Source organism: Thalassophryne amazonica, chromosome 4, assembly GCF_902500255.1.
Source record: "Thalassophryne amazonica chromosome 4, fThaAma1.1, whole genome shotgun sequence".
NCBI lineage: Eukaryota > Metazoa > Chordata > Actinopteri > Batrachoidiformes > Batrachoididae > Thalassophryne > Thalassophryne amazonica.
In genome coordinates, this window is record NC_047106.1 from 108,623,040 (window position 1) to 108,646,545 (window position 23,506).

The 23,506-nt window shown below is 39.8% G+C and overlaps 2 protein-coding genes across 2 annotated transcripts in view; one reads left to right on the forward strand and one right to left on the reverse strand.

Moving 5' to 3' along the window:
* The window catches only part of nbeab (neurobeachin b), a 1,103,372-nt gene that overhangs the window by 810,010 nt on the left and 269,856 nt on the right, over positions 1-23,506 (forward strand). The window contains exon 40 of the mRNA XM_034168398.1: positions 1,932-2,068. Coding sequence (XP_034024289.1) covers positions 1,932-2,068 — 137 coding nt within the window. The remainder of the gene's footprint in view (positions 1-1,931; positions 2,069-23,506) is intronic.
* Positions 2,241-4,658, reverse strand: mab21l1 (mab-21-like 1). Its single transcript, XM_034168397.1, has one exon. It carries the CDS (start codon positions 4,282-4,284, stop codon positions 3,205-3,207), a length of 1,080 nt encoding a protein of 359 aa, XP_034024288.1. The 5' UTR covers positions 4,285-4,658; the 3' UTR covers positions 2,241-3,204.

A 23,506-nucleotide genomic window follows, 5' to 3' on the forward strand; every position in this document is an offset into this window, starting at 1 on the left:
CGTTCTTGAGTATAGTCTGCTAACAACCAAACAAACAATTACTGGTAAAAATATGACCATAGCTGTAATAACTGAAAATTAATCATACCCAAATGTTGTACTTTTAAAAAGTACTGTTCAAATTCCACATTTAGCTAAAACATTCAGTTTCATTGAATGAGTCCATTATCGTGCATAATGATATTTTCTTCTTTCCTTTTTTTTTTATTTTTAGGGTGTATTTTAATTTATAGTTGAATTTTATGTCCACACTGGAACTGTGGACTTCTCTATTGTATGTATTTAAGGATTACATTGGCCTGTACTTACTGTATCTATCATTAAAATTTGCTAACAATGATTGCACTTTGCTTTTCATTTATTTCATGCACTTTATACAGCAATACAACTGTGACATCTGAATATAAAGAATTGTCTCCAGTGACTTTAAGTATTTATTGTGCTGCAGTCTTGTTGTTTCTTAAAAGCAGGACTGCAAAATATTCATCCAGTCTGTCATGTGCTTAAATGCATCCAGAATTGTGTTCAAAACAGAACAACTCAGCATTTCTTCTCAGATGAACAATAACACATCAGGCCCTAGAGTGTTAGCACAGCATGATAATCTCCACATCTGTGCACGTGACCCAAAATGATGCTCTCTCTCCTGCACCTGCATTTGTTGCTGGGTGCAAACTGCAAACATATTTGCCTTAATCACACACACACACACACACACACACACACACACACACACACACACACACACACACACACACACACACACACACACACACACACACACCAGTAATGGGATTGTGGGTAATAATACCCATCGCCACAGCAGTTTTCCCCAAAAGCTCTCCCACCACACTGAAATGAGCCTTTTCGTCACGTCGTTAAATCGGGGCCTGTCATTTGACAAATATTTGCATTTTCATTCAAAGATTTTCTGAGCCCATTTTTACATGTCACCCGGTGTAAATTGTCCTTAATTTTATTATTCGCCTGTAAACATTTTACTGTCATATAGCCTAATTATGGAAGGGGCCACTGAAGGGATTATGGCCTAATCCTCTTATTTTCTTTTTCTTTTCTTTTTTTCTTGCTGTTGCTGTTGCTGCAGTGTTGTGGCCTCTCCAGCCTATCTGTCTTGTAATGTGGACTAAAACAAAGAAATGCCAAAAGAGAAGTCCAGTAATAATTCGGTTTCTAGTGTTGTGCAGAGATTATGCAGATTGCTTTTTTTTTTTTTTGTTTTTTGCACTTTCTCCCTCCTTTTGTTTTAAGAGCGCACGCACACGCGCGTGCAACCTGCAGAGCGGGCTCTTCATCGCTCTGCAGGCTGTGCTCGCGTTAGCGTGCGCGGAGAGCGCACAGCCTGCAGAGCGATGAAGAGCCGCTCTGGGAGCTGACACCGAAATCCAGCAGCCGTCCTGAAACACGACCGGCCATAATTGGCCAAGAAACGCAGATGAAGATTGATGAGACATTAAAGTGGCTCTTTGGAGTTTAAGGGATCGATAAATATCCCGGTTTGGAGAGGAGACAAATAACGGCCCCGCTGATCTGACAACACGAAGGAAAGATTAGATAGAAGCAGACTCACAAAATCCAAAATGATTAAGACTGCACACTGGGCTTGAATATAATTTACCTTTTTAAAATTGTATTTCGTTGTCAGAATGAAGCTTTTCCGACGTTAATGTACATATTAAAAGTCACCGATTAAGCCAGGTGATATTTAAAAAAAATCGTTTGAGCGAAAAAAAATTGTTGGATTTTTTTTTTTTTTTTTTTCGGCCTGTTGGCGCGTAATGATGGCCGATTTGTGCTCACGTGTCATTTTTTTTAAGTGCATTGTATGAATAAACTTTGCTTGGAGTGATGTGTTTGATCCGGTCCGTTTGCTGTTGCTGGCTGACCGTTATCACGCCGTGTCCGTTCTACAGGCCCGGTGGTTCTGAGCAGTCCGGCCCAGCTGGTCGCCCCGGTCCTGGTGGCCCGCGGGACACTGTCCATCACCACCACTGAAATCTACTTCGAGGTGGACGAGGATGACCCTGCCTTCAAACGGGTCGACGTAAAGGTAGGCGCGTAACTGACCGACGGTTATTATAAAAGCTGGCTGAAATATGCAAAAGCGTTAAATTGCACATTAATGCGGCGATTCTCACCAAACAGCTTTATAATCGTGGTAACTCACAGATAATTATTATTTTATTTATGTTTCTATCATAATGTATTTATATTTTAATGTCTTTTTTTGGCACAGTTTTAGTTTGCAAACTCTGTTGCATACAATTTTTAATTTCCATTTTTCTCAAGTACATTTAACATTAAACTTCATTGTTGCTTTCTTTTATTATTATTATTGCATGAAATGATATTTCCTTGCAAATTTAATAAAACCATAATGCGACACAAATATAAAACAGCTCGTTTTATTAACTCTTTAAATTAGATCAAAGACAGAAGTTTAAAAAAATCACAGATGTTATAATCCAGTGTATTTCAAGTGCATTGTTTTCAATTAAACTGTAATAACTATATATTTATATGTTGTTTTCATTTTTTCCCCATCATGTAGGCCTAAGCATGGCAGAGAAAAACAACAGCCAAAAATATACTTTAAATAATAATTCAAGTAAATTGATGGAATGTTTTTCATTGTAACAACACGCCTACAATCAAAGTGTAAACTTAAAAAAAAATAAAAAAAAACATGACAATTGATAACAGATGAATCAGACTACCACTGATAAATTATTGACGTCTCTAGTAGATGAAATAAAAGTTCAGATTTAAACAGGTGGATCCTATTTACGTGTCACAAAACAACATTCACAATTTCAGACCACTGGAATCACAAGCTATGAATGTATTTACAGTCTAAAATGTACACGTGTTTTTGTGATTATTAATATTATTGTTATTATTTTTTCCTCCCAAGGCTTTATTTTAAAGCATTTAAGGAAATTAGGGATTTAGATATCCGTGTGGCACAGAGAGAGAAGTGGCCTTCGTTAGTGAACTTAAATTTTAACACCGCCAAAAAAGGTGCAGGAGATAACAGAACTGTCAAACAAATCATCCTGAAACAAACAGCCACGGTTCACAAGACAAATCGGTAGGTGTTCGTTTTTTTTTCTGTCCGACATTTATTTTTAAATAGGATGTGCACTAATTTATTTATTACTTTTTTTTTCCCAAAAAAAAATTACCTCAGAGTTTCTCCAAGCTTTTGGGGTTGGTCAGTATTTCTCTCGCCAGTCGCCAAGTCTGTTTGGCTGCATTTTCTAGAGCAGAGTGAGGTTTTCCTTGGAACAGGTCTAAATTGGGCAGAAAATAATGCGGGCACCTTCTGCACTGCAAACACGAAATGAGCTGCAATAGAATCCCGTTCAAACGGTCACCGAGGCAGTTCTCGTCCCAGTCCGACTCCCGCGGGTGCTTCTCGCACTCGTAGGACACCAGAGTTTTCATGTGGTAGTTGTTCAGAGGCTGTCCGGGCAGCTCCAGGTGCCGGTCGCGCAGTGCTTTGAGCACCGACAAGCATTTCTTTCTGCAGCCGCCCAGCAGCAGCCGGTTCTCGGCCTCGGCGAACTGCAGCACCCAGGCGTCGCTCTCGGCGGAGCTCTGCTTGCCGTTCAGCGAGTAGCACTCTTTGGATAAAAGGTTGAAGCCTTCTGCTTTGACTTCCGCCACCCGGTTCGGTCCTGGCCAAGGGATGTGCGGCAGAGGCCAGTGTGCAGCGCTCCGCGGCCAAATCCCGGTGCACTTGAACGCCGGCGTGATTTGCACCACGTATCTGTCTCTGATGCGCAGTTTCACCTCGCTCGTGTCCGCGACCATTTTGACCACATCTCTGTAGCTGCACTTATCCACCGCCTGCGCCACCAGCGTCTGGAACCTGGAGCGGATCTTGCGCGCCGAGAGGTAACCGGAGGCGGTGATGAATTCAACCCACAAAGACATGCTCCTCTTGCGTCCATCGCTGAGCTTGAGCACGGCGCAGCCGGGCAGAGAGCCGTCATCCACAAAGTTGAAGACCCCCATCTGGTTCAGGTAGAGCACCACCTCGAACTCGGTGGGCGAAATGACCTCCAGTCCCTCAAAGCGGTTATCCATCTCGCTCAGAGAGCTGATGAAACGGGGCTCCTGCACTTCCACTTCCTTCAGGACGTCCGAAACCACCTTGCACACCTCCCGGATGGTCTTGGAGATGGCCGCCTTTCGAGACTGGCATTTTTCGTTGTAGTATTTGTTGAGGTGATACACCAACTTTGCCTGCGCGGCTATCATGTTCGGGCAGAGATCCGGGTTGTATACCGGAGTCTCGCAGTAAGCCGAGGGATCCAACGCGGCTGTTTGTACGGGAGCCAATTTTAGAGAAGAAAGAAAGCTATTTTACAAAGAAAAAAATAAAAGTCTATTTATTAAACTATTCAGAGCTGTGCGCAAAGCACATGCGTAATGATCATATCATAACATTCAGCCGTTTGTGCTCGAAGCGAATCCATGAATTTATCAGGATAACTCGATTAAAAAAGTCAGCGTCAACCCCGTCAACGGTTCGGATAGTCTTTTAGGGTTTTCTCTCTCTCACACACTCTCTTTCTCTGCTCACTGTGCCAGCTTGGAGTCCGCGTAATTGCGCAGTGGTTGGCCTGCGTCCTCGTTACGCAGACGGCCGGCGTTGTTGTGTTTTACAGCAGCAGGCACACGCGCGCACGCGCGCACGCACACTCCTTATTAAAGGGAGGAGTTGAAGCCAACATGTCCAATCGCTGTCTGATGCGTCACAGCTTCCCAGTTCATCGAAAACAAATTCATCCGTGAGTACGAAGTACAAGTCAAAAGTCCAGGTAATGTGTGGAGGAGCAGCAGCAGCAGCGCCCATTTTGGAAAGGGAGAGAAAATTTCTCCAGCTTTATTTTGCAGGACTGCAGCTTTTTTTTAAATAAGTTTGCTATATTAATTTATAAATAACACAGTAGGTGCGTTAATAGAATTTTAGTATTTGTGTCTTATGCATAATAATAAATGTTTTTTATTTATTAGTTTTCTATATTAATTCATAAATAACACAGGAGGTGCGTTAATAGAGTTTTAGTGTTTCTGTCTTATGTATAATAATTTTTTTTAATTTTGCCATGCAATTTAGATATTTTTTGAATGCAGTTTATTTTTTCTTTTCATTCGATTGTATTTAATGAGAATTTTTAAAAAAGATGAAGATTTTCAGAGTGTATTATTGTCATTTATAGTTGTTAATTTGGAAATGTTATTTGTCCTGTTTGTTTCCTTTTTTATTCCAAAATTGAATTTACAAAATAATCTTCAAGATTAAGAAATAAAAAAATGTTGAGGTATAGGCTGAAACCTTTTTTGAATAATTAATATGGTGCAATTTTATTTAAGAAAAAAATGTTGGCATACATGGCCAACTTCACACACTGTAAAAAAAAAAAATATTTTAACTTTTTAAAAAATAGTGTTTGGGGTGCCTTCAAATTTTAAGTTCAAATAATTTGAGGATAAATTCTTTTAAGCTTACTACATTTGAGGCATTTTTGTTGTTTTTAACTCTTTACCAAATTCTATCAGCTTGTCTTCTTTAAACTTATTTTAAGGCATCCTTTAAAGTAACTTAAATGAGTTGTCTTTCTCATGAAAGTATTTGCAGTATTATTAGCTTCCATATTAACAGTGGCTATTTCTGTAACAACCTTTAATATATTTTTCACCGAGTTCTTGCAGTAGTTTATTACAGTTATAATATTTGCACGAGTCTAAAACAAATAATCAATTTAATCTTCTAAGGTGCAGCACAATTGAACTTATTAGGTTATTTACTATATTATGTATTTTGCTGTGTTCATAATGGATTGGTGTATTGATCTATTTTTTTCTGTAATCACTATTTCTTATTGGAATTTTGATAATATTGCAATGATTGTTTTGTTGCTTTCATAAGGAAAATATAAATTAAGGGTAATTTAGGGTAATTCCTAAATTGAAAACATTATTTCATGCATTTTAGTCATCTAAGCATGCAAAGTCTATTCAACAGCAAGTACAACATCAACACTAACAAATATTTTAGAATTACTTTAATATTTAAAGAAATTGAAGTAATTACAAATAAAGCATTGGTTGTTGATTATTATTATTATTGTGATTATTATTGTGTTTTCAATAGCCACATAAATATGGTGATTTTTTTAAATTTATTTATTTAGTTTTAGCATAATGTTAAAATTTAATATAAAGAGATCTTTCATGCACACTGAACTCTCTCTGGCTCTTGTCGTTGCACTGACACTCCATCTCACAAGGTACAGTATGCGCTTTGAAGACAACTTCAAAAAGATGATGCTGCACAGATCAGATGAGGAACACAAAGGCAGTTACACTTATCAGAAGTGCATAAGACCAGACATTATGAGGGCAAACTGCAGCTCTGACTGACAACGCAGACACAGCTGAGCAGGAAGGACCCTAATAGATGGGTGCCTCCCATCATTATCACAGCCCGTAACAAACACAGAGTCAGTAGCTTCTTAGCAAGTGCCAGTGATCATTTCATGCCCTTACCAGGCAGAAATGATAGAAACAGCATCGTTGCTATTGAGCTTTAAAAAAAAAACAAAGAAACAGCACATTATTGGTAGAAGGTCACTCAAGATTCTGTGTGAAATAACTCATATAGATCATGTTCATGCTGTGACTGTTTGTGAGAATATGGAGGATTTTGTGGAAGGCTTTCATGTGGTGAGAGGTACAACTAAAAGTATCTCTCCCTCTCAGGCTTTGGACTCTCACACTGTCTGTGGTGCAGCAGGTTCTTCTGGACTTTTATTAGAACCAGACTAGTCTCATGTTCCAGGCTATCTTGCTCAAAGTCAGATACCTCTGCATCCAGTTGCACCTCTGCGTTTGTGCTGGAGCCTCTGGCCATCCATGTGTGATAGAAGGGGGATTTTCATTGAAATTATCACCTCTTAATCTAAAGCATGTGGCTGCACAGATCTGTAAATCAACCTGCTCGGCAGCTCCAAGACTCCTGCAGTTGTCAGATCAAGACAATCTTCTTTCTCATATCTTTGCAATGACAACATTGCCAGCTTTGTTGTTTGAGCAGACATCCTGCTGGACTATCGGCGGGCCTGTGCTGTGATATATTGGGCTACAATTCCAGCAAAGTGCTTGCGTGATTGTGTAAATCAGTAAAATGACTTCTATTTCCCCTAATTTTGTACAAACATGTGACCCTGTTTTGAAGGCCTCTTTGTTTGAATCACGCCCCACACGTTTTCATTTTTTTCCTTTTCTATTTTTGATTTTTCTTTTTTTGAGAAAGAGTGATCCTTTTAGCACAGCTGGGCAAATGGTCAGCGTTACTCGTCTGGAAGTTTAATTCGCCCTTTGATGATGCAGCTCATACTTTGAATAACTTTAAATATTATTTTGGAGGTTATCTCGATCAACTCGTATTCAAATAAGTACATACACAATAGAAAATGTTATGAAATACACTCTGGATATTAAATGCTGTATTTACTGAAGGGTGGTATGGTGACTTAGTGGTTAGCACTGTTGCCTCACAGCAAGAAGGTCATGGGATCGCTTCTTACCTGTGGCTTTTGTTTGCATGTTCTCCACGTGTTTGCTTGGGTTCCTTCCTGCCACATTCAAAGACATGCATAGGTGTGTGTGTGTGTGTGTGTGTGTGTGTGTGTGTGTGTGTGTGTGTGTGTGTGTGTGTGTGTGTGTGTGTGTGTGTGTGTGTGTGTGTGTGTGTGTGTGTGTGTGTGTGTGTTGTGTTTGTCTGTTTATATCTGGCCCTGTGATCGACTGGCATCCTGTCCAGTGTACCCTGCCTAATGACCTATGATTACTGGGATAGGCTCCCGCCTCCATGTGACCCTTGATTGGCGATGGAAGGTATAGAAAATGAACGAACGAGTATTTACTTAATCTAGTGACGTCAACTAGTTTTATATATATATACATATAGAGAGAGAGAGAGAGAGAGAGAGAGAGAGAGAGAGAGAGAGAGAGAGAGAGAGAGAGAGAGAGAGAGAGAGAGAGAGAGAGAGAGTATTGTGCAAAAACATTTTGGCAATCTGTAATTTTAATAATAATATAGTGTATGATGGTTTGTTTTCCTGTATCAATTCATCAACAGAAAATTAATTCTTTTTTAGTCAACTTCAGTAAATAAACACACACATGATCATATCTGAAAGCTTATTTTCAAGAATTTCTCAAACACAACAACAACAAAATCCCTAGATTTGTAGTGTATTGGCTGATATGTGACATCACAAAGACATCTGCAGCCAATTACGAAGTAATGACATATTTGTAATGAAAAAAAAAAAAAAGATTACATTTGAAAAGTGGTTTCACCATTAAAGTTATTTTATTTATTGGAAAATATTAGAAATTTTGTAGATTTCTTTATTTGAGAAAGTTTTCAACATTTTATCCTGAGTCACACTGTTTATATATATATATATATATATATATATATATATATATATATGTATGATAGCGAAAGAGAGAGAGTATTGTGCAAAAAGTTTTTGGCATTCTATAATTTTAATAACAATATAACATCAAAAACGATTAAATTTGAAATGTAGTTGCACATTAAACTTATTTTTATTTACTGGGAAAATATTAGAAATTTAGCAGTTTTTTTTTAAATAAATAAATAAAGTTTTTAACAGTTTAGGTTCTCCTGAGTCACAGTGCTATATGTTTGATGACATAAGATTATTCTTCGTCACTTAAGACCTTTATGACCTACAGTCTATTGGATAATTATGAATGACATTTTCCTTTTTTAATAATCCTATTAAGACAGTACAAAGAACGTGTGCCATATGCTATTGCATTAAAATTTTAGGGTAATTAGTTTTGGAATTAATATTCTGAAGCTATAGTCCACACAAAGGGATGTTACCATCTAGCACTCAAGCTAATGTGCAGATTAGTCAAAGTGGCCTCAATAAAATAATATATTTTTGTGTGAATCAGATTAAAAGCAATACCAACTCTCAAACTGTGAGAAATTAAATATGTTATTCTCATGGGAATGTCACTCGTTTTGACACCTTTTTTTCTTTGCATTGTCACAGAATGAAATTGTCATTTGGATTTTTAATAATGCTACATTATTATTCCAAGCAATATGGCATCTCTGCAGGAGGCCAGCTAATTTTTAGGCCCCAAGCCTCACCGAGGACCCCTATTGGATTGTGTCCATTCATTTGTTTTATTTCCGGCTGTGAATTAGCAGCCTCCTCTGGAGATGTCAGGAAGCTGGAGCTCGTCGCCAGAGGCTCTCTGTCGTGCTGCTGCAGAACAGGTCCACATGCTGCACGATATCCCAAACTTATCAACGTGATGGATATTTTCTGGAAACACAGAAATAGAAAAAGTGTAAATGATCAAACTTAATTGATTGTCTGAGCCTCATTTGGCCCTTCACCCCTCCTCTCTGCAATATGGTACGCTTGTCAGCCCCTGTGATAAATTACATGCATGTATTTGCATGAATTTAGTGTGAATGCAGTTTAGTTTAGTTTGCCAAAATAATGATCCAGAAAATGTCCTGTTTCTGCACGACAAAAGAAATACACAGCTTTACACAGTGTTTAGTGCAGTTTTTCATTTATTTTTTTGCTCAGGTTGTGCATCTGGCAGTGGGATTCACAGAAAATGCTGGTGCAGTAGTTTCCACCTCTTTATTAGCACACAGTTTAGTGTTGTATTTTCGAGTGCGTGACAAAGCTAACCATTGTGTTTGGAGACTGGAGCAGGACTGCGGCTGGTTATTATTGCTTTATTCAGCATGTTTACGCTTGTTTTCTCAAATGCCTCTGCTTAGATTCTCAAAGTCATAAAATGTGCTACTTTTCTTAATTTTTTTTTTTTTTCCTCCTCCCAAACAAACTGTCTGGCTGGTTTCCATTTTGTTTGTTGTGAAAGACAACAATTCAGCCACAGCAGTGTGATTAATCTTAATGTCAGAGACTTCTGCCGTCTGAAGGTGGGCGCTGTAATCATCTGCCCACTGACCCCATGATGCTCATCTGCACAGGCCTCCCTGCAGCCCATGTGTCTCATAAGTGATTTCAAATCTCAGATTAACTTAACAGCATCTCTGCTTACTGCCGTGCCAGCTAAGAGTAGAATTGAAAATGGAAAACAAAGACAACAAAAGAATTGGGGGTATAATCTGTGTTTGGAGTCCTTGGTAACCGAATGGTGCTGTGGAGCTTGTGATGAATTTGGGCGATGTTGCTTAAATAAGGGATGAAGGGTTCATAATTGCCAGTCCTACAGATCTGAGGTGCTGGGTGCCAACTGTCAGAGCAGGGCTAATGATGACAAATGTCTCTCCATGCAGATTGCTGCTGCTGCAGCGTGCGTGTGCAGCTGAAAGAGAAAAGTACATGGGGCCTAATACGACAAAAGCTTGTGTGCACAAATTTAATGACCTGCAGGACGGATTGTTTTCTAAAAGGGGCTGTACCTGATGTTTGCAGATCAAATTAAACAAATTCTTTATTTCTCACAGAAATAGCTACTATTTTTATGTGGCCAAGCAGTTAGTGTGCTTGTTTCCAGTGCAGAAGGTTCCTGGTTCAAACCCTACCCGTGCCTGTTCTACAATATGGAATTGTGCCAGGAAGGGCATTCGGTAAAACATGCCAAATCAAGATGCAGATAGGATCCAAGGTTCTGTTGTGGCAACCCAGAGTGAAGACAAGGGAGCTCCTGAAGAAATTTACTTACTCCAATAACTGAACCAATGAGCAAAACAAAATAAAATAAAGAAATCCCAATTAAATACAATGTGTTTGCAAGAAGGATTGTAAATACTGGCTCTATATTCATTCAAACAATTTGTCAGCTCTGAAGTAGAGTGCATTTGTCAATGCTGTATCTGTGTGCTGTCTTCCTTGTTAACTTTTATTGCAGTGATGCTTGGCCATTATTACGTGAATACGGCTGTAAAAGTGAAATGTCCTGTTTCTCATACACAAACTAACAGACTGTTCTTGGTTAAGCTGGTTTTAAATGAATCTTTTTTTGTGATGCAAAAGCGCGCTCTGTTTTAACCACTTAAAGCCATAAATCTGATTTCACTTACTGTGACGTCAGACTCACGCTAATAAAAGAGCAACCGTAAAGTGTTGCAGAGCCAGATTTCCCCAATTTGTTGCATGAATGGCTTTTGAAAGGGGACCCTCTTTGTACAAAGAGAGTCTCGTCTTTGTTTGGTTTCACCCCATCTGTGTCATCTGGTGGTCTGTGCAAGAGGGTGGTGTCTCAGGGTGCTCCCCAGCAGCGTTGCCAGTTGTTTTATGGACTCGGTGGAGTGGTGCTGGGAGTTCATAAGTTGGCTGGCCCATTGTGCGCTGGGCCCAGCTGACACGTGTGAATTGACTGCAGCATATTGACAGATCATTTCCATTAATGAATCTGAGGAGTCTGCCTCGTTTCACTCTGTGATTTATGCCCCTGGTTCACCATCATCTGAGCTCAGGGTTAAACACAACCCCCAGAAGCACCCGCATACAGATCACTCTTTTAGTGCATCTTTTGTTTATATAACATAGGTTGTGATATTGTTGATGTGTTAAACTCCTCATGTAATGTCTTATGTACATATGTTTATGGGATAGTGGCGCTGTTGAAAAAGGATAGACTATTGTTATATTTCCCTGTGCAAATTATTTTTGTTATTATTGCAGTTGGGGGTGGGGTGGGGGTGGTTATATAGGAATCACCCTAGCCATTGTCTGTCTGTCCATGAGTCTTGTAAGTCCGACTGTTTACTGTGGATTTCAATGAAGCATGTGAAGATGGTCATGAAGTAAAGTAATTTGCGTCTGTCATCCTAAAGGGCAGATAATTGTACCTTTGTTGTTATTATGATTTTTAAATACACCATATTTGTCAGTTACAACCCCAATTCCAATGAAGTTGGGGCGTTGTGTAAAATGTAAATAAAAACAGAATACAATGATTTGCAAATCCTCTTGAACCTATATTCAGTTGAATACACCACAAAGACAAGATATTTAATGTTCAAACTGATCAACTTTATTGTTTTTGTGCAAATATTTGCTCATTTTGAAATGGATGCCTGCAACACATTTAAAAATACTTGGGACAGTGGTATGTTTACCACTGTGTTACATCACCTTTCCTTCTAACAACACTCAATAAGCATTTGGGAACTGAGGACACTAATTGTTGAAGCTTTGTAGGTGGAATTCTTTCCCATTCTTGCTTGATGTACGACTTCAGCTGTTCAACAGTCCGGGGTCTCCTTGTCCTTTTTTGCGCTTCATAATGTGCCACACATTTTCAATGGGCGACAGGTCTAGACTGCAGGCAGGCCAGTCTAGTACCTGCACTCTTTTACTACGAAACACGTGTAGAATGTGGCTTGGCATTGTCTTGTTGAAATAAGCAGGGACATCCCTGAAAAAGACGTTGCTTGGATGGCAGCATGTGTTGCTCCAAAACTTGGATGCACCTTTCAGCATTGATGGTGCCATCACAGATGTGTAATTTATCCATGCCATGGGCACTAACACACCCCTATACCATCACAGATGCTGCACTCTAAGAAATGAAACACAGGGGTTTTAAATGTAATTACTGCTATTATTTTCAATATACTTGCAATAGTTAATTTTAGGGATTTAAGTAATAATCTTTCATTTGATTTAATTAATTTAAACTACAATATTGTTTTGCACTTAATTGACAGTGTTATGTGGATAAAGTTACCTTAACCCTATCAATTAAATTCAACATTTTATTTCTTAGAGTGTGGCTTTTGAACTTTGCACTGGTAACAATCTGGATGGTCTTTTTCCTCTTTTGTCCGGAGGACACGACATCCATGATTTCCAAAAACAATTTGAAATGTGGACTCATCAGACCACAGCACACTTTTACACTTTGTGTCTGTCCATTTAAAATGAGCTCAGGCCCAGAGAAGGCAGTGGCGTTTCTGGATGTTGTTGATGTATGGTTTTCGCTTTGCATGGTAGAGTTTGAACTTGCACTTGTAGATGTAGCAGTGAACTGTGTTAACTGACAGTGGTTTTCTGAAGTGTTCCTGAGCCCACACGGTAAGATCCTTTACACAGTGATGTCGGTTTTTAATGCAGTGCCGCCTGAGGGATCGAAGGTCACGGGCATTCAATGTTGGTCTTCGGCTTTGCCACTTACATGTAGAAAGTTCTTTAGATTCTCTGACTCTTCTGATAATATTATGGACTGTAGATGATGGAATCCCTAAATTCCTTGCAATTGAACATTGAGAAACATTGTTCTTAAACTGTTGGAGTATTTTTTCACGCAGTTGTTTACAAAGTGGTGATCCTCACCCGATCTTTGTTTGTGAATGGCTGAGCCTTTTGGGGATGCTAATTTTATACTCAATTATGACACTCACCTGTTTCCAATTAACCTGGGCACCTGTGGAATGTTCCAAACAGGTGTTCTTTGAGCATTCATCAACTTTCCCAGTCTTTTGTTGCCCCTGTCCCTGCATTTTGAAATGTGTTGCAGGCATCCATTTCAAAATGAGCAAATATTTGCACAAAAACAATAAAGTTTATCACTTTAAACTGGGGGGAGTGTTAATTTTAATATTTCACCAGATCTGCTATGTACGCACAAAAAATGAAAATATACATGAAAACAATTAAAATGGTATATAATATAGATCATATGGGCGTAAAAACCCATATGTACGGAGACTTAGAAGAATCGAGAAATAGTCATTTGCTAATTTTGATAAATATCAGTATTTCATGAATGGTTGCAGCTACAGTCCTGCAAGTTGGCTTAAAATAACTGGAAATCATATATTTATGTTAAACTTTAATAGTAACTATATGCTTTTCTACAACCCTTTTCAAGTTATTTTAGAAAAAACATTTTTTGTGATAATTTTCATCAACATCATCAACAATGAAGACATAATACTAAATACAACTATTTTACAGACTTAAAAGTACATGCAAATGTATTGTCAAATTATTCATATCAAATATAGTTTAATTGACAATGTAAAACTGAGTTTTCTAGTTACATATCATACATGACTATGAACATATCATATTCAATCAAAGTTCCAATGCCTCTGCAATAACCGCAACTGCTGCTTCAAAATCAGCCCAGGTAACACTGGCATTGCTTGAGGCTTTCTCCAGATACACCTTAAGATTCTTGGCCAATTTCTGTGTGGGCAGAGGCTGATATTTCTCCCTCAGTCTGAACAGGTCACTAGACTTGGGGAGGCTCAATGTGGTATCCCTGGCATATCTTACTTCCAGGTACAGACGATTCTGCTTGTCTTGGTCTGAGAGACGCTTCCACTTTAGAAAATCATCCACTTGCCTTGATCTAGTGAAAGGTCCCCCTTGTTCCACTAGTTTTTCCAGGTCAGAGAGCTTTCTCTTTTCCACAGAGACACGAGAGGCTTCAATCCTGGATAGCCCAGACTCCTCAAGTTTAGCCTGTTCTGCTGACCATTCAGCCACTAAAGAGTTAACCCTTTTGGCTTTTTTCCCAAATTGCTTAAACTCATCAGCTGGATGGAGCTCTAGCAGATCCACAGATTTGGCTTTTAAATGAGCGGCTCCTGCTGCAGAAAGCTCTCTGCAACCTCTCCTGTCTAACTCAAAGTTAATGGAACCAGCAGATCTTTCTGCATCAAGGTTGTTGATTGGAGCTTAAGTATTGCAAGATCATAGTTCGTCACTAACTTCTCACTGCCAGGGTCAAAATCTCCAAAGCTGAAGACATTGCCTCTCTGAATGAAGAACCCATCAGCTAAAACTGGTAACAGGAGACTGAGGATCTTCAAAACATTTTCCTTGTTTGCAGTGATGTGTGCAGAGAGAGATGTCAGGATTTCATTATCCCACTTGCAGGAATCAAATCTTCTCTGGTCAACAAACTTAAAGGCAGGTTTTGTGAGATCAAGAAGCTGGTCAGGACTGGTCTGGGTGAGGTCTTGATATAGCTGCTGCATTGTTGGAATAAGCTGCTCATAGTCTGCCTAATCAAAGTAAGTCAGGGACAGATAAGGCTCAATTAGATGCACACCAATGACAGCAGCACAAACCAGGAACACATTTATGAGCTCTATATCCTGGAACGCCTACAACAGTCCTCTACACTGATTTAATGTATGGAAAGAATTTCATAGCTGTTAAATTAGACACAGCAGTATCAAGATAGAAATGTCAAGTGATATTTCTCACTAGTAAAGCCCCCAAAACAGTTTTTGTCAAATTGTGGTGAAAGTATTGTATATACAGAAATGCAAATATAAACATGGGGTTTGCGGACATTTTGAGCCTAATTTAATGTCTCTAGGGTGAATACTTTTCTAGATATAGATTTTTCATGACTTTTTGTTAATCTTGTCGACTAAAGGATCTTTATATGGCCCGTCCATATGGGTTTTCGGCTTCTTTTTACAAACCAATGCCATAGCAGTGCTAGAATAGATCCAGGTAACACAAAAAGGTGCATACACAATCAATCTGGAATTATCACCCCCTCTATTTAAACATTAAATATTTTGTCTTTGTGGTATATTCAATTGCATATACGTTGAAGAGGATTTTCAAGTCATTGTATTCTGTTTTTATTTACATTTCACACAACATCCCAACTTCATTGGAATTGGGGTTGTACATGCACAGTGGTTAACCAGTGTTATACACTAAAGTTTATCACAAAAGATTTTTAACTATCAATACATCATACTTGCACAATAGTAAAATGTTGGTATTGGTGTGTGTGTGTTGGGGGGGGGGGGTATGTCATGCATTATTTTGTGCTCTTGCTGTTGGGGTGGGTGAGGTCTTGATCTTACTTGTGATTGAGGTGAGTTATATTTTGGTGCTGCATAAATTAAATTAAATTAAAAAATTCTAGTTAATGAAAGGCATGAGAGGGCCGATGCATACCCTGAGTGTTCTGCACACTAAGATATAAGTTTATATCTTTATATCTATATTAAGAATTCTGAATACTTATCAGCAATACCTGCAACCCAGAAGAAGTTATAGGCTTATGTGACTGTGATTGGAGAAATTGTGCACAGTGCAAATTTTGCATTTTGCATCACCACTCTTAGCTTCATCGTGGAGTAAAGCGGAGAAGGATACTCTTTCACCAAAACAGATCAAATCTATGCTTACATCTCTGATGTCCCTGCTGGCAATTTGTAGCTAAACTTTCAGGTCTGCTTTTTAAGAAAATCCTCCTCTATACCATTTCATCATGAAGCTGCATAACTGATGATACAAATGCAAATAATTACATGGGTGTTTTTCAATGTCAAAATGCACACAGGTCACGTGAGACGTGCTGAAAGGGCAGTCCTATCATGAGCAGGTTTCTTTTGAGAAAAGGTTACATACTGTATATGTATATGGCTTCAAATTATGACTTCATCATGAAGTCACCACCAATCAATCCCAAATATTTTACTGATCAATATGAGCTTTTGATCAAAACTGTAGTCCTGTTGGTTGCAGAGATATTATGTAAAACATGTTTTTTGGCTAAGCTTTGCTTGACCTTGACCTTTGACCAATCTATCTGGCAAGTTGATCATTTAGAGACACTAACACAAGTAATATTGCCACCAAGTTTAGTGAAAATCTATGCTGCCGTATTTTTAGTTATTTTGTTCACTCGCGTGTTGGAGCAATTTCCACACCCTTCTCATGTATAATAACACATTACTTTTAAATCAAGGGCAGAAGACGGAGTACTTCAACTAAAATGTAGGTAGTTGACAATGTCCCTTGTTCATCAAATAATTTTCAGCTAAATCATGTAATCATTAATTGCATTATGTAATAAAATACAAACTCCGTTAATATTTTCAAGTTATGAGTAATTTCTGAGCCACAGTAAAAGACTTGTTTTTCATATAAAATATTTAGCTCCTCCAAATATTTTGCTGCACCCTCTCCCACCATATAGAGTGCCATCTGTATGGAGAATAAGCAAAATATTAGAATTACATGCTGTTTCTCTTTGTACTGTTTATGACTTATAAAGAAAAGTAATTTCAATCTTCATTATTTTGCATGTACTATTTGGATGCAGCTGATCTGAGATATTTTGTGTGAAGATTTTGGCTGTGTCCGTGCACGTTAACACTAGCCATTTTGTAATGTTAGGTGATGTACGGTTCGCGATCTGTGGATGACTGAGTTTCATCCATTCATCACAGAACTGTCACTTGTCTGTTCTCAGGCCGCCATGCTTCTTGATTTGCTGTTGAGCTGCTTTTGTTTGTAGCCGCTGGTGTCTGATCAGCACGTTGCTGTGCGTTCATGGCGACCATCCAGCTTGTTCAAGGCAACAGCCACACACTGCTGATAGCGGCGGCCTCAGCTTGGCCCATCACCCCCACCGCCAGCACATGGAAGGCACATTTGCTTGCCACCATTTTATGCCGCTGTCAGCCTCCCTTCAACAGCGAGGGAGCGAGGGGAGGCGAAGCAAAGAGGAAAGGAGGGAACGAGGGAAGCTCACCCTGAGCGGATGTGAGACAAAGATGGCAGCAGAGACATTTTGTCTGCTTTCATTAGTTCTGGTGGTGGTGAGCCATGCTGAATATTAGCCTGTTACTGGCAAAGCCACACGTTGCGCAGCACAGACGGCGAGCACGTCACAATCAGATCTACCTCATCTTATTTCCATCTTCCTCAGTGGAATAGTGGGACATATGGGGCAGTACGCCAACTGTTTATTCTATACGGTAATTAACACCTCTCACACCATGTTATGTGGAAGGTGTGTCACAGAGAAGACAAAGTTTATCTCACAAATTTACATATTACCCCCACTACGGTGAGATATTTTAAGATGCTCGCAGACTACAAAGCTTATGTGCTGCATGTCATTAAGAAATGAAGAAACTCAGCTAAGCTTCACTCATGTGGAATGGGGCTTTTTTTGTGACGTGTCACATTCAGCTAAACTCAGAACCACCCTAAATCAGGGCTGTCATTTCCTGGAGTATCTACTATCTGGTATGTGTCATCTTAAATTGGGATGGTACCTAAACCCGTCCACACACACTGTGTGCCTGTATTGATGGGGTGGGGTGGTGGGGGCTCTGTGCTCCTGGAGTGTGTGGCCAGTCTGGTATGTGATATGTTTGTACAAGCCTGTGATGACTCTTATTGTTTGTGATCAGCGTGCAATATTCATCTACTGCAAATCCCCTCCTTTATCCCCTCCTTTAACACAGAAGCCTCATCTGGATGTTCATTCTTGAGCCTGCATCCGATTCTTTTGTTGACCTAAATAACAACATCCACACAGTCATCCCTGATTGGTCCTATCCGTGTGTGTGTGTATGTGTGTGTTGTTTTGTCCTGGTGGGCTTTTGTCTGTTGGACTTATTGTAGTCCTCATCTCACCGGACTCTGTTAGGAACGCTCAGGAGTACAAACTTGCCCAAACAGAATGGTGATGGACCAAGAAGTGCTGATGTGCACGTTCCTGCCTCCAGGCGTCCACCTGCTCAGGAGTAGCCCCAAGGCTAATAGAATCGGGCCACTCAGGCCGACCAGTGGAGGACTTGACAGCTGAACTCAGAGTTTCAGTGTGACTTTGGTGCTAATGTAGGATATTTCTGCAGAACATCACATGACCAGCAAAGACAACACAGAAGTAGGAACACAGACATTACTACAGTATACACCACGTAGATGTGCCATACCAAGTATTGTTACTATTAGTTTAACAAGGGAAAAATACAACAGTAAGACAACATTGGGGTAGTTAAATGAACCAATCAATTTATTTTTTATTAATTTGTTCACCTGTTCAGAGATTTTATGAGTGAAGCACCACGCAGCAGCGTGAAGCTCGCTCATGGTACATTGTGTCCCAAACAGCAACTACCAAATTTTGAGTTGAAACACGAAATGTCAAATGTTTAACACTTCCTGGATCGACACTTCGTGGATTGACAATCAAGGTGGTCTCCTGGGATCTCACAGGAATTCAGTGGCAAGTTGACACTGAAACACGAAGTGCCAAATTTTTAGCCCACAGTCAAACTGGAAGTTCCAAATTTGGAGCCCACAGTGAAACAGGAAATGCCAAATGTTGAACACGTCCTGGAGCTACAGCAGAGGATAGGATTATATTGTTTTTGCTCTGGTATGTTTATCCTCTGTAAGGGTTTTGTGTAATGACCCAGTCACACAGCACTTAACGAAGGGCAACAAAGCCTTAACTTAACAAGAAAGCTGGACTTTTGTTGGCATCGTTTAACCTTTGCGCAGCTTCATTCCTGCAGCTGGTGCTTCGTCAGGATTTTTAAACTGTTGAAAAATTTGAATGATGGGCAACAAAAAGCTCAATTCGTCCATGTTTCATTTTACTGTCGTTGTTGACGTTTTTTAATCATTTGTTTAGTTTTTGTAACGTTATTGTTTAGTTTGACTTCGTTGAAGTTTGTTCGACCAGCTGAATGTTTTCACACCGTGCAGAAGCCGATTTGTGAGCGCTGAGGCTGCTGCTGCATTCACGGGCCATCGGAAATTACAGGGCAAACTCAGCCTGTTTGCTTGGATTTTTTTTTTTCTCGATGGGGAGTCAGCTTCAATGGGCTCAGACACCTTATATAGGCCAGAATTAATCTTTTGTGTGGATACAATTAATTATTTTGCCACAAGCAACTGCTGAATTTGAAACAACAAACAAGTTGTGTAATTTCCGACAGGACTTGAATGCAGCATTAGCGGCAGCAGCAGCTGCTGTGTGCGCTTATTATTTTTTATTAAATATAACAATATGAGTGTAGGAATGACAATCCAGCCCTTATGTACATGTGGCAACGGGTAGATGATTCAAAAGATTATATAAAGAGCTGTTCTGGAAGGCAGAACTCAGGTTGTGGATCAGCTGCCATAACTTTTTTTTGGTCTCAGTTTTTAAAAAGAAGAAAAAAATTTAAGAAAAGAGAAAGAGGGGATCTTTCGTGAATATAGGAGGTAAGTCAGTACAGGAACAGGAAATGCTAAATATTGAGTCAACATTGAATCCAGGAACACTAAAGTTAGAGGAAGCATGCACCTTGACAACACATGAGGTCAATCAGTGATTATTTAGTGTATAAATTTCATGAAGGTTTTTAGCCATGCTAATGCTTCCCAGGACCATTTACTGAAAAAAAAATTCTGAAGGACCTAAATCAGATGGTGAAGACTTTCCAGGCATGTGAGAGGCAAACAAACAAAAATGCTGAAAATGGCAAGGGATTAAGAGGGCTGCAGTTGGAGAGTCTGGGGGGGGGCTTCGCTGAAGGGTTTTAGCCAATGCTCCCCAGAAGCATGTACTGAAAAAACTTTGAAGGACCTAAATGATATGATGAGATGCTGAAGAGCTTTGCTTGTTCATGTATGTGACATACATATTGAACTGACAGATGTAACAGGAAATACCAAGCTGAAGGGTTTTAGCCATGCTAATGCTTCCCAGAACCATTACTAAAAAAAAGTCTGAAGGACCTAAATGAGATGGTGAGAAGCTTTGCTCGTTCATGTTGGCGACATATACATATTATCCATGGCACGGCTGCCCATGTATTAAACAGTAAATAGAAGATGAAATGTCTGTATTTTGTTAAATGCATAATAAAACATTTTAAATATGCCTATACGGACCCAAGTTAATAGCACTTCAAATTTCGTGTAGATAGGATCAAAATTATCATACACAGACATGCAGTATCACCTGAATAGATCCTTGTCATTTGATTGGTGGATTCTATGTCATGTGACATTCATTATTTGTCCCATTGCATGTCTGATGTCACTAGCGTGCATTTTTAGATTAGATTAGATTAGACAGAACTTTATTAATCCCTTTGGGAAGACTCCCTTAGGGAAATTGATGTTCCAGGCAGTGGAGGGCACAGCTAACATAGCCTGCAGGGTTCGTTCCATCTGGTCACTCAGGGTCCCCCAGCCCTGATTTCCTTGTTGAAAAAATGGTGTCAATAGCATTCAGAGACTAGCTGATCAATTCCATGGTTAATCAAAATATAGTTTGAAGAATTCACAGTCCGGTGAAGTTGGGACTTTGAACGTTGGAGCAGAGATAGAGGAGAGAGGAGGAGATGCAATTGCTCTCACCGGGGTCCCAAGCTTGAAAGTCCCAACTTTCATTTTTACAAAGTGAAAATATTGCACATATGTTTTAGTTTTAAAGTAATGCGATAATTCTGAAGGTTTGAGCATTAACAAACACAGATGCCAAAAGGCATTAAGAGAAATTGAGCCGCGTCTCATCACTGGTTGCTTGGTTGATTTATTTGTAAATATGTCATTTTTCATTTGTAAAAAGGCATTTGCAAAATTGTGGGCACCTGTAGGGCTCTGTGTTGAAGAGTCCTGATCACCCCGAGCTTGTGTTCAAGGGGGTGGTTTGAGCCAAAGAGCAGATATTGGTCAGTGTGAGTGTGTTTTCTGTAAACCCGTCTGGAGCTGCCTGTTCTCTCCATTCATAACATCACAGTTCAAGAAGGCTAAATGGTTGTTTCTGGCATCCTCACGTGTGAACTTGATATTGGAGTCCACCGAGTTGATGTGCTCTGTAAAGTCCTCAACCTCCTGTTGCTTGATTTTAACCCATGTGTCATCAACATATCTGAACCAGTGACTGGGAGGGATGCCCATGAAAGACGTCAAGGTTGTCTTCTCCACTCCCTCCATGTACAGATTGGCCACAATGGGGGATACCGGAGACCCCATTGCACAACCATGAATCTGTCTGTAGTAATTCCCCCTAAACAGGAAATACGTGGTGTTAAGACAGATCTCCAAGAGTTGGCAGATGTGGTCTGGTGTGAGTTTGGTTCTTTCAAGTAGAGAGACATCCTCCAGCAGTCTCTGCCTCACAGCTGAGACGGTCTCAGCGGTGGGGATGCAGGTGAACAACGATGTCACATCAAATGACACCATTGTTTCATCTGCCTCCAGTTGAAGGTCCTTGAAAATCTTGAAAATCTTGTTCACAAAATCTTGTGTGTTCTCCACATGGTGGTCTGAGTTACCCACTAGAGGAGCCAAAATCCACTTGAGGTGCTTTAGCTTCGCTCATTAGCGGATTTGTGGAACTGTGCCCACTACTGGTTCCAGGAGCATTGTATAGCAGCACACGGGGTAAGAAGGTAACAATTTGCAAATATAAATATAATACACAAATGTAAATGCTAGAAGTAGTGTTTACTACTGGTTTACTGGCTACTACTGTTCCTCTTCTGTCTTCCTGTTACTTCTCCTGTGAGGAGTTGTACAGTCTGATGGCCTGGGGGACAAAGGAGTTTTTCAGTCTGTTGGTTCTGCACTTGGGAAGATGCAGTCTGTGGCTGAAAACGCTCCTCTGGTTGCTGATGACAGTGTGCAGAGGGTGACTGGCATCATCCATAATGTCCAGCAGTTTGTCCAGTGTTCTCTGTCACCATTACCAGAGAGTCCAACTTCATGCCAACCACCGAGCCAGCCCACCTGATTAGATTTTCCAGCCTGGATGTGTCCTTCTTGGATGTGCTGCCCCCCAGCACACTACAGTGTAAAAGAGGACGCTGGCTACTATGGACTGGTAGAACATCTACAGGAGTTTCCTGCAGATGTTGAACGACTGTAGCCTCCTCAGAAAGTACAGCCTGCTCTGTCCCTTCCTGTACAGGTGGTTGGTGTGAGTTGTCCAGTCCAGTTTACTGTCCAGCCACAGCCCAAGGTACTTGTAGGAATCCACAGCCTCTACCTCAGCTCCCTCGATCAGGGATTATTTTTGGGATTATTTGTGAATTTTTCTCTTGTCCGTTTCACATTATTGCACATCTTCATGACACCGCGATGATTTTGACATGTAAATTCAACAAGATTGCTGGTCTCCATTAGCTTCTCATCAAAATGCTTCCATAAAATGACAAATTTCAATCGAACAGCTGCAGTATTTTCTTTTGTTTTCTTTAACAGCTGTTGAATCCCTGTCAGATGAAAAATTGTATAAGATCTTGTTGCGGTTTTTCGCTGGATTGAAGAAAGTATACTGGTGTTTACACACACACACACACACACGCACACACCGATAAGCTCCTCAGCGCAGTGGCTCTCTTTCACGCTGAAGTCAGCGGTATGTCAGAGTCCTACAGGGCAGAGTGAACTGCTAGGTCCCACTGCCTTCCACTTTCTTCTCCAAGAAGAAACGTCTATTTAATTTTAAGTAAAATATCAAATGGTGCGGATGTATTTAGGTGTCATATAAAACAAATAATGAATATTTTCCGTTTGTACAGTGGAAACAATATTTTCATTCATTGAAAGCTGGAATGTACCATTCAGCCAAGTGTAATGGTACATTCAACTCATGCAAATATTTGAACTACTGCACTCATAAAAATTCATTATTTGAATTTTAA

What these genes read in the sequence shown, in the direction of transcription:
- mab21l1 (XM_034168397.1), bottom strand. Translation starts at nt 4,284, where the DNA reads ATGATAGCCGCGCAGGCAAAGTTGGTGTATCACCTCAACAAATACTAC.